This window comes from Chiloscyllium punctatum, chromosome 21 (genome assembly GCF_047496795.1).
Source record: "Chiloscyllium punctatum isolate Juve2018m chromosome 21, sChiPun1.3, whole genome shotgun sequence".
Taxonomy (NCBI): domain Eukaryota; kingdom Metazoa; phylum Chordata; class Chondrichthyes; order Orectolobiformes; family Hemiscylliidae; genus Chiloscyllium; species Chiloscyllium punctatum.
The window spans coordinates 19,706,018-19,718,045 of NC_092759.1; the positions used below are offsets into that span (position 1 = coordinate 19,706,018).

The 12,028-nt window shown below is 53.2% G+C and overlaps 1 protein-coding gene across 2 annotated transcripts in view; it reads right to left on the reverse strand.

Annotated features, from left to right (window-relative positions):
- The window catches only part of LOC140492652 (rhodopsin kinase GRK1-like), an 82,897-nt gene that overhangs the window by 27,689 nt on the left and 43,180 nt on the right, over positions 1-12,028 (reverse strand). For both annotated transcript variants that reach the window (XM_072591690.1, XM_072591691.1), the window contains one exon: positions 5,230-5,354. In XM_072591690.1, the coding sequence (XP_072447791.1) occupies positions 5,230-5,354 (125 nt within the window). The remainder of the gene's footprint in view (positions 1-5,229; positions 5,355-12,028) is intronic.

Below are 12,028 nucleotides of genomic sequence, written 5' to 3' on the forward strand. Positions count from 1 at the left end.
GTGTGGTCTGGGTTTATTCAGGGTCTGGTCTGGGTTTATTCAGGGTGTGGTCTGGGTGTATTCCGGGTCTGGTCTGGGTTCAATCAGGGTCTGGTCTGGGTGTATTCCGGGTCTGGTCTGGGTTTATTCAGGGTTTGGTCTGGGTGTATTCCGGGTCTGGTCTGGGTTCAATCAGGGTCTGGTCTGGGTGTATTCCGGGTCTGGTCTGGGTTTATTCAGGGTGTGGTCTGGGTGTATTCCGGGTCTGGTCTGGGTTCAATCAGGGTCTGGTCTGGGTGTATTCCGGGTCTGGTCTGGGTTCAATCAGGGTCTGGTCTGGGTTTATTCAGGGTGTGGTCTGGGTTTATTCAGAGTTTGGTCTGGGTTTATTCAGGGTCTGGTCTGGGTTTATTCAGGGTCTGGTCTGGGTTTATTCAGGGTGTGGTCTGGGTGTATTCAGGTTCTGGTCTGGGTTTATTCAGGGTCTGGTCTGGGTTTATTCAGGGTCTGGTCTGGGTGTATTCAGGGTCTGGTCTGGGTTTATTCAGGGTCTGGTCTGGGTTTATTCAGGGTTTGGTCTGGGTTTATTCAGGGTCTGGTCTGTGTTTATTCAGGGTCTGGTCTGGGTGTATTCAGGGTCTGGTCTGGGTTCAATCAGGGTCTGGTCTGGGTTTATTCAGGGTCTGGTCTGGGTTTATTCAGGGTCTGGTCTGGGTGTATTCAGGGTCTGGTCTGGGTTCAATCAGGGTCTGGTCTGGGTGTATTCCGGGTCTGGTCTGGGTTCAATCAGGGTCTGGTCTGGGTGTATTCAGGGTCTGGTCTGGTTATATTCAGGGTCTGGTCTGGGTTTATTCAGGGTCTGGTCTGGGTTTATTCCGGGTCTGGTCTGGGTGTATTCCCGGTCTGGTCTGGGTTCAATCAGGGTCTGGTCTGGGTGTATTCAGGGTCTGGTCTGGTTATATTCAGGGTCTGGTCTGGGTTTATTCAGGTCTGGTCTGGGTTTATTCAGGGTCTGGTCTGGGTGTATTCCGGGTTTGGTCTGGGTTTAGTCAGGGTCTGGTCTGGGTTTATTCATGGTTTGGTCTGGGTTTATTCAGGGTCAGGTCTGGGTTTATTCAGGGTCTGGTCTGGGTTTATTCAGGGTTTGGTCTGGGTTTACTCAGGGTGTGGTCTGGTTATATTCAGGGTCTGGTCTGGGTTTATTCAGGGTCTGGTCTGGTTATATTCAGGGTCTGGTCTGGGTTTATTCAGGGTCTGGTCTGGGTTTATTCAGGGTCTGGTCTGGGTTTATTCAGGGTCTGGTCTGGGTTTATTCAGGGTCTGGTTTGGTTATATTCAGGGTCTGGTCTGGGTTTATTCAGGGTCTGGTCTGGGTTTATTCAGGGTCTGGTCTGGGTTTATTCAGGGTCTGGTCTGGGTTTATTCCGCGTCTGGTCTGGGTTTATTCAGGGTCTGGTCTGGGTTTATTCAGGGTCTGGTCTGGGTTTATTCAGGGTATGGTCTGTGTCTATTCAGGGCCTGGTCTGGGTTTATTCAGGGTCTGGTCTGGGTTTATTCAGGGTCTGGTCTGGGTTTATTTAGGGTATATTCTGGGTTTATTCAGGGTCTGGTCTGGGTTTATTCAGGGTCTGGTCTGGGTTTATTCAGGGTCTGGTCTGGGTTTATTCAGGGTTTGGTCTGGGTTTATTCAGGGTGTGGTCTGGGTTTATTCAGGGTCTGGTCTGGGTTTATTCAGGGTCTGGTCTGGGTTTATTCAGGGATTGGTCTGAGTTTGTTTAGGGTTTATTCTGGGTTTGTTGTGGGTTTGTTGTGGGTTTGTTGAGGGTTTGTTGAGGGTTTATTGAGGGTTTGTTGAGGGTTTATTGAGGGTTTGTTGAGGGTTTGTTGAGTGTTTGTTGCAGGTTTGTTGAGGGTTTGTTGAGGGTTTATTGAGGGTTTGTTGAGGGTTTGTTGTGGGTTTGTTGAGGGTTTATTGAGGGTTTGTTGAGGGTTTGTTGAGGGTTTATTGAGGGTTTATTGATAGTTTGTTGAGGGTTTATTGAGGGTTTGTTGTGGGTTTGTTGAGGGTTTATTGAGGGTTTGTTGAGGGTTTATTGTGGGTTTGTTGAGGGTTTGTTGAGGGTTTATTGATAGTTTGTTGAGGGTTTATTGAGGGTGTATTGAGGTTTTTTTTGAGGGTTTGTTGAGCGTTTGTTGTGGGTTTGCTTTGGGTTCATTGAGGGTTTGTTGTGGGTTTTATGAGGGTTTATTGAGGGTTTGTTGAGGGTTTGTTGAGGGTTTGTTGTGGCTGTGTTGAGGGTTTGTTGAGGGTTTGTTGTGGGTTTGTTGAGGGTTTGTTGAGTGTTTGTTGAGTGTTTGTTGAGGGTTTGTTGTGGGTTTGTTGAGGGTTTGTTGAGGGTTTGTTGAGTGTTTGTTGAGGGTTTGTTTTGGGTTCATTGAGGGTTTGTTGTGGGTTTTATGAGGGTTTGTTGAGGGTTTGTTGTGGGTTTGTTGAGGGTTTGTTTTGGGTTCATTGAGGGTTTGTTGTGGGTTTTATGAGGGTTTGTTGAGGGTTTGTTGTGGGTTTGTTGAGGGTTTGTTGTGGGTTTGTTGAGGGTTTGTTGAGGGTTTGTTGTGTGTTTGTTGAGGGTTTGTTGAGGGTTTGTTGAGGGTTAATTGTGGGTTTGTTGTGGGTTTGTTGAGGGTTTGTTGAGGGTTTGTTGTGGGTTTGTTGAGGGTTTGTTGAGGGTTTGTTGAGGGTTTATTGAGGGTTTGTTGTGGGTTTATTGTGGGTTTATTGAGGGTTTGTTGAGGGTTTGTTGAGGGTTTGTTGTGGGTTTGTTGAGGGTTTGTTGAGGGTTTGTTGAGTGTTTGTTGTGGGTTTGTTGAGGGTTTGTTGTGGGTTTATTGAGTGTTTATTGAGGGTTTGTTGCAGGTTTGTTGTGGGTTTGTTGAGGGTTTGTTGAGGGTTTATTGAGGGTTTGTTGTCGGTTTGTTGAGGGTTTGTTGAGGGTTTGTTGTGGGTTTATTGAGGGTTTGTTGAGGGTTTGTTAAGGGTTTGTTGTGGGTTTGTTGACGGTTTATTGAGGGTTTATTGATAGTTTGTTGAGGGTTTATTGAGGGTGTATTGAGGTTTTTTTTGAGGGTTTGTTGAGCGTTTGTTGTGGGTTTGCTTTGGGTTCATTGAGGGTTTGTTGTGGGTTTTATGAGGGTTTATTGAGGGTTTATTGAGGGTTTGTTGAGGGTTTGTTGAGGGTTTGTTGAGTGTTTGTTGAGGGTTTGTTTTGGGTTCATTGAGGGTTTGTTGTGGGTTTTATGAGGGTTTATTGAGTGATTATTGAGGGTTTGTTGAGGGTTTGTTGTGGGTTTGTTGAGGGTTTGTTGAGGGTTTGTTGTGGGTTTGTTGAGGGTTTGTTGAGGGTTTGTTGAGGGTTTATTGTGGGTTTGTTGTGGGTTTGTTGAGGGTTTGTTGAGGGTTTGTTGTGGGTTTGTTGAGGGTTTGTTGAGGGTTTGTTGAGGGTTTGTTGTGGGTTTATTGTGGGTTTATTGAGGGTTTGCTGAGGGTTTGTTGAGGGTTTGTTGAGGGTTTGTTGTGGGTTTGTTGAGGGTTTGTTGAGTGTTTGTTGTGGGTTTGTTGAGGGTTTGTTGTGGGTTTGTTGAGGGTTTGTTGAGGGTTTGTTGAGGGTTTGTTGAGCGTGTGTTGTGGGTTTTTTGCGGTTTATTGAGGGTTTGTTGTGGGTTTGTTGAGGGTTTGTTGTGGGTTTGTTGAGGGTTTGTTGAGGGTTTGTTGTGGGTTTGTTGAGGGTTTGCTGTGGGTTTATTGAGGGTTTGTTGTGGGTTTATTGAGGGTTTGTTGAGGGTTTGTTGTGGTTTTGTTGTGGGTTTGTTGAGAGTTTGTTTTGGGTTCATTGAGGGTTTGTTGAGTGTTTGTTGTGGGTTTGTTGTGGGTTTATTGAGGGTTTGTTGAGGATTTGTTGTGGGTTTGTTGAGGGTTTGTTTTGGATTCATTGAGGGTTTATTGAGGGTTTGTTGAGGGTTTGTTGTGGGTTTGTTGATGGTTTATTGAGGGTTTGTTGTTGGTTTGTTGAGGGTTTGTTTTGGGTTCATTGAGGGTTTGTTGTGGGTTTGTTGTGGGTTTGTTGAGGGTTTATTGAGGGTTTGTTGAGGGTTTATTGAGGGTGTATTGAGGGTTTTTTGAGGGTTTGTTGTGGGTTTATTGAGAGTTTGTTGTGGGTTTGTTGTGGGTTTGTTGAGGGTTTATTGAGGGTTTGTTGTGGGTTTATTGAGGGTGTATTGAGGGTTTGTTTTGGGTTCATTGAAGGTTTATTGAGGGTTTGTTGAGGGTTTGTTGAGGGTTTATTGAGGGTTTGTTGTGGGTTTGTTGAGGGTTTGTTTTGGGTTCATTGAGGGTTTGTTGTGGGTTTGTTGTGGGTTTGTTGAGTGTTTATTGAAGGTTTGTTGAGGGTTTATTGAGGGTGTATTGAGGGTTTTTTGAGGGTTTGTTGTGGGTTTATTGTGGGTTTGTTGTGGGTTTATTGAGGGTTTGTTGTGGGTTTGTTGTGGGTTTATTGAGGGTTTGTTGTGGGTTTATTGAGGGTTTGTTGTGGGTTTGTTGTGGGTTTATTGAGGGTTTGTTGAGTGTTTGTTGTGGGTTTGTTGAGGGTTTGTTGAGTGTTTGTTGAGGGTTTGTTTTGGGTTTGTTGAGGGTTTGTTGAGGGTTTAATGAGGGTTTATTGAGGGTTTATTGAGGGTTTGTTGTGGGTTTGTTGTGGGTTTATTGAGGGTTTGTTGTGGGTTTATTGAGGGTTTGTTGTGGGTTTGTTGTGGGTTTATTGAGGGTTTGATGTGGGTTTGTTGTGGGTTTATTGAAGGTTTGTTGAGGGTCTATTGAGGGTTTGTTGTGGGTTTATAGAGGGTGTATTGAGGGTTTTTTGAGGGTTTGTTGTGGGTTTATTGAGGGTTTGTTGTGGGTTTGTTGTGGATTTGTTGAGGGTTTATTGAGGGTTTGTTGTGGGTTTGTTGTGGGTTTATTGAGGGTTTGTTGTGGGTTTATTGAGGGTTTGTTGTGGGTTTGTTGTGGGTTTATTGAGGGTTTATTGAGGGTTTGCTGTGGGTTTGTTGAGGGTTTCTTGCTGGTTTGTTGTGGGTTCATTGAGGGTTTGTTGTGGGTTTTATGAGGGTTTGTCGTGTGTTTTATGAGGGTTTGTTGAGGGTTTGTTTCTGGTTTCGTGTTTGGGGTACAGTGTGAGTTGAAGGTTGATTTTAACTGACCTTCTCTCCCCGGGATCGGAAAGGCCCCTTTGCAGCGACCATCTCATACAGCGTGACTCCGAGTGTGAAGTAATCCACACAGAAATCATAGCATTCCCCTTTCAGCATCTCTGGAGCCATGAAACCTGAAGGGGAGATGATGACACTGTCCACAGATTAAAATATCACGTAGATATGCTGGAAGTACTTGGGAGATCTGAGATACAGGCAGAGAGAAAGGGGAAGACTTATCCAGAGATGGAGGGAGAGAGTGTGAAAGAAAGAGACAGAAGGAGAGATTGAGACAAAGAGACAGAGACCGAGTGAAAGACAGAGCAAGAGATAAATAGAGAGTGAGAGAGAAAGAGAGAGAAACAAAGGGAGATAGAGACATACAAAGGGAGACAGGGAGTGAAAGAGAAAGAGGGTGAATGACAGACAAGCAGAGACAGAGCAGGAGAGAGTGAGACAGAGTGAAAAAGAGAGACAGACAGAGGAACACAGAGAGAGAGATATACAGGGAGACACAGAGAGACAGTGTAAAAGAGAGACGGAGAGATGAAGAGAAAGAGGGAGAAAGAGAAAGGTAGATAGCAATATATATATACGCACATATTAGACTAGATTAGATTAGATTACTTACAGTGTGGAAACAGGCCCTTCGGCCCAACAAGTCCACACCGACCATCCGAAGTGCAACCCACCCATACCCCTACATTTTACTGCTTACCTAACACTACGGGCAATTTAGCATGGCCAATTCACCTGACCTGCACATTTTTTTTGGACTGTGGGAGGAAACCGGAGCACCCGGAGGAAACCCACACAGACACGGGGAGAACGTGCAAACTCCACACAGTCAGTCGCCTGAGGCGGGAATTGAACCCAGGACTCTGGCGCTGTGAGGCAGCAGTGCTAACCACTGTGCCACCGTGCCACCTTTTTTTTTGGGGGGTCCGACTCTCACCCCCGGCCTCTACAACGTGTTCCCGACCTCCCGGGACACGGAAACCCCCCTCTTTCTTTCGCCCTCCCCCTCTCCAGAGCCGGCGCCGCTGTGCTGCAACATATATATATATATAATATATATACATATATATGTAGAAAGAGAGAGAGTGAGAGTGAATATTTCCGATCAGTCAGAACCCCTCAGAACCCAAGAGCTGTCAAGGTCTATTCCTTTAAATCAAAGTCGAAGCCCCAGTGAGTCTGCTACCCCGAACCTGCGAGAGCGAGGAAATGACCGGGAGGTGTAAGGGGGTGTGGGACAGAAAACGGTGGGAATGGTTTCACCACATTTACAGAATACAACAAAGGTCACCAGCAAACCCTAGCTCAGTGTCACATTCCTACATGTGGGATCTTCCCGTGCACAACCTCGCCCCTGTTCCTTCAACATCACAACAGTGACAACATTACAAACAATCGACATCTCATTGTCCGGTCACCATATGGGGGAATCACAGACACAGACCCCCGTCCCGTCACCGTGTGGGGAATCACAGACACAGTCCCCCGTCCCGTCACCGTGTGGGGCTATCACAGACACAGTCCCCCGAACGTCACCATGTGGGGGAATCACAGACACAGACCCCCGTCCTGTCACCGTGTGGGGGAATCACAGACACAGACCCCCGTCCCGTCACCGTGTGGGGGAATCACAGACACAGACCCCCGTCCCGTCACCGTGTTGGGGAATCACAGACACAGACCCCCGTCCCGTCACCGTGTGGGGGCATCACAGACACAGACGCCCATCCCATCACCGTGTGGGGGAATCACAGACACAGACCCCCGTCCCGTCACCGTGTTGGGGAATCACAGACACAGACCCGCGTCCTGTCACCGTGTGGGGAGTCACAGACACAGTCCCCCGTCCCGTCACCGTGTGGGGGAATCACAGACACAGACCCCTGTCCCGTCACCGTGTGGGGGAATCACAGACACAGACCCCCGTCCCTCACCGTGTGGGGGAATCACAGACACAGACCCCCGTCCTGTCACCGTGTGGGGGAATCACAGACACAGACCCCCGTCCCGTCACCGTGTTGGGGAATCACAGACACAGACCCCCGTCCTGTCACCGTGTGGGGAGTCACAGACACAGTCCCCCGTCCCGTCACCGTGTGGGGCTATCACAGACACAGACCCCCGTCCCGTCACCGTATGAGGGAATCACAGACACAGACCCCTGTCCCGTCACCGTGTGGGGGAATCACAGACACAGACCTCCGTCCCGTCACCGTGTGGGGGAATCACAGACACAGACCCCCGTCCCGTCACCGTGTGGGGGGTATCACAGACACAGACGCCCGTCCCGTCACCGTGTGGGGGGTATCACAGACACAGACCCCCGTCCCGTCACTGTGTGGGGGAATCACAGACACAGACCCCCGTCCCGTCACCGTGTGGGGGAATCACAGACACAGACCCCCGTCCCGTCACCGTGTGGGGGAATCACAGACACAGACCTCCGTCCCGTCACCATGTGGGGGAATCACAGACACAGACCCGTGTCCCGTCACCGTGTGGGGGAATCAAAGACACAGACCCCCGTCACGTCACCGTGTGGGGAATCACAGACACAGACCCCCGTCCTGTCACCGTGTGGGGGAATCAAAGACACAGACCCCCGTCCCGTCACCGTGTGGGGAATCACAGACACAGTCCCCCGTCCCGTCACCGTGTGGGGAATCACAGACACAGACCCCCGTCCCGTCACCGTGTGGGAAATCACAGACACAGACCCCCGTCCCGTCACCGTATGAGGGAATCACAGACACAGATCCCCGTCCCGTCACCGTGTGGGGCTATCACAGACACAGTCCCCCGTCCCGTCACCGTGTGGGGGAATCATAGACACAGACCCCAGTCCTGTCACCGTGTGGGGGAATCACAGACACAGACCCCTGTCCAGTCACCGTGTGGCGGAATCACAGACACAGTCCCCCGTCCCATCACCGTGTGGAGGAATCACAGACATCGACCCCGGTCCCATCACCGTGTGGGGGAATCACAGATACAGACCCCTGTCCCGTCACCGTGTGGGGAATCACAGACACAGACCCCTGTCCCGTCACCGTGTGGCGGAATCACAGACACAGTCCCCCGTCCCGTCACCGTGTGGGGGAATCACAGACACATACCCCCGTCCCATCACCGTGTGGGGGAATCACAGACACAGACCCCCGTCCCGTCACTCTGTGGGGCTATAACAGACACAGACCCCTGTCCTGTCACCGTGTGGGGGAATCACAGACACAGACCCCCGTCCCGTCACCGTGTTGGGGAATCACAGACACAGACCCCCGTCCCGTCACCGTGTGGGGGCATCACAGACACAGACGCCCATCCCATCACCGTGTGGGGGAATCACAGACACAGACCCCCGTCCCGTCACCGTGTTGGGGAATCACAGACACAGACCCGCGTCCTGTCACCGTGTGGGGAGTCACAGACACAGTCCCCCGTCCCGTCACCGTGTGGGGGAATCACAGACACAGACCCCTGTCCCGTCACCGTGTGGGGGAATCACAGACACAGACCCCCGTCCCTCACCGTGTGGGGGAATCACAGACACAGACCCCCGTCCTGTCACCGTGTGGGGGAATCACAGACACAGACCCCCGTCCCGTCACCGTGTTGGGGAATCACAGACACAGACCCCCGTCCTGTCACCGTGTGGGGAGTCACAGACACAGTCCCCCGTCCCGTCACCGTGTGGGGCTATCACAGACACAGACCCCCGTCCCGTCACCGTATGAGGGAATCACAGACACAGACCCCTGTCCCGTCACCGTGTGGGGGAATCACAGACACAGACCTCCGTCCCGTCACCGTGTGGGGGAATCACAGACACAGACCCCCGTCCCGTCACCGTGTGGGGGGTATCACAGACACAGACGCCCGTCCCGTCACCGTGTGGGGGGTATCACAGACACAGACCCCCGTCCCGTCACTGTGTGGGGGAATCACAGACACAGACCCCCGTCCCGTCACCGTGTGGGGGAATCACAGACACAGACCCCCGTCCCGTCACCGTGTGGGGGAATCACAGACACAGACCTCCGTCCCGTCACCATGTGGGGGAATCACAGACACAGACCCGTGTCCCGTCACCGTGTGGGGGAATCAAAGACACAGACCCCCGTCACGTCACCGTGTGGGGAATCACAGACACAGACCCCCGTCCTGTCACCGTGTGGGGGAATCAAAGACACAGACCCCCGTCCCGTCACCGTGTGGGGAATCACAGACACAGTCCCCCGTCCCGTCACCGTGTGGGGAATCACAGACACAGACCCCCGTCCCGTCACCGTGTGGGAAATCACAGACACAGACCCCCGTCCCGTCACCGTATGAGGGAATCACAGACACAGATCCCCGTCCCGTCACCGTGTGGGGCTATCACAGACACAGTCCCCCGTCCCGTCACCGTGTGGGGGAATCATAGACACAGACCCCAGTCCTGTCACCGTGTGGGGGAATCACAGACACAGACCCCTGTCCAGTCACCGTGTGGCGGAATCACAGACACAGTCCCCCGTCCCATCACCGTGTGGAGGAATCACAGACATCGACCCCGGTCCCATCACCGTGTGGGGGAATCACAGATACAGACCCCTGTCCCGTCACCGTGTGGGGAATCACAGACACAGACCCCTGTCCCGTCACCGTGTGGCGGAATCACAGACACAGTCCCCCGTCCCGTCACCGTGTGGGGGAATCACAGACACATACCCCCGTCCCATCACCGTGTGGGGGAATCACAGACACAGACCCCCGTCCCGTCACTCTGTGGGGCTATAACAGACACAGACCCCTGTCCTGTCACCGTGTGGGGGAATCACAGACACAGACCCCTGTCCCGTCACCGTGTGGGGGAATCACAGACACAGACCCCCGTCCCGTCACTCTGTGGGGCTATCACAGACATAGACCCCCGTCCCGTCACCGTGTGGGGGAATCACAGACACAGACCCCCGTCCCGTCACCGTGTGGGGGAATCACAGACACAGACCCCCGTCCCGTCACTGTGTGGGGGAATCACAGACACAGACCCCCGTCCTGTCACCGTGTCGGGGAATCACAGACACAGACCCCCGTCCCGTCACTGTATGGGTGAATCACAGACACAGACCCCTGTCCCGTCACCGTGTGGGGGAATCACAGACACAGACCCCCGTCCCGTCACCGCGTGGGGGAATCACAGACACAGACCCCCGTCCCGTCATCGTGTGGGGGAATCACAGACACAGTCCCCCGTCCTGTCACCGTGTGGGGGAATCACAGACACAGACCCCCGTCCCGTCATCGTGTGGGGGAATCACAGACACAGTCCCCCGTCCTGTCACCGTGTGGGGGAATCACAGACACAGACCCCCGTCCCCTCACCGTGTGGGGGAATCACAGACACATACACCCGTCCCATCACCGTGTGGGGGAACCACAGACACAGACCCCTGTCCCGTCACTCTGTGGGGGTATCACAGACACAGACCCCCGTCCGCTCACCGTGTGGGGGAATCACAGACACATACACCCGTCCCATCACCGTGTGGGGGAATCTCAATCACAGACCCCCGTCCTGTCACTATGTGGGGGAATCACAGACACAGACCCCCGTCCCGTCACCGTGTGGGGGAATCACAGACACAGACCCCCGTCCCGTCACCGTGTGGGGGAATCACAGACACAGACACCCGTCCCGTCACCGTGTGGGGGAATCACAGACATAGACCCCCGTCCCGTCACCGTGTGGGGGAATCACAGACACAGTCCCCCGTCCCGTCACCGTGTGGGGGGAATCACAGACACAGACCCGTGTCCCGTCACCGTGTGGGGATTCACAGACACAGACCCCTGTCCCGTCACCGTGTGGCGGAATCACAGACACAGTCCCCCGTCCCGTCACCGTGTGGGGGAATCACAGACACGTACACCCGTCCCATCACCGTGTGGGGGAATCACAGACACAGACCCCTGTCCCGTCACTCTGTGGGGGTATCACAGACACAGACCCCCGTCCTGTTACCGTGTGGGGGAATCACAGACACAGACCCCTGTCCCATCACCGTGTGGGGGAATCACAGACACAGACCCCCGTCCCGTCACCGTGTGGGGGAATCACAGACACAGACCCCCGTCCCCTCACCGTGTTGGGGAATCACAGACACAGACCCCCGTCCCGTCACCGTGTGGGGGAATCACAGACACAGACCCCCGTCCCCTCACCGTGTTGGGGAATCACAGACACAGACCCCCGTCCCGTCACCGTGTGGGGGAATCACAGACAAAGACCCCCGTCCCGTCACCGTGTGGGGGAATCACAGACACAGACCCCCGTCCCGTCACTGTGTGGGGGGAATCACAGACACATACCCCTGTCCCGTCACCGTGTGGGGAATCACAGACACAGACCCCTGTCCCGTCACCGTGTGGCGGAATCACAGACACAGTCCCCCGTCCCATCACCGTGTGGGGGAATCACAGACACATACACCCGTCCCATCACCGTGTGGGGGAATCACAGACACAGACCCCCGTCCTTTCACCGTGTGGGGTAATCACAGACACAGACCCCCGTCCCGTCACCGTGTGGGGGAATCACAGACACAGACCGCCGTCCTGTCACCGTGTGGGGGAATCACAGACACAGACCCCTGTCCCATCACCGTGTTGGGGAATCACAGACACAGTCCCCCGTCCCGTCACCGTGTCGGGGAATCACAGACACAGACCCCCGTCCCGTCACCGTGTGGGGGAATCACAGACACAGACCCCCGTCCTGTCACCGTGTGGGGGAATCACAGACACAGAC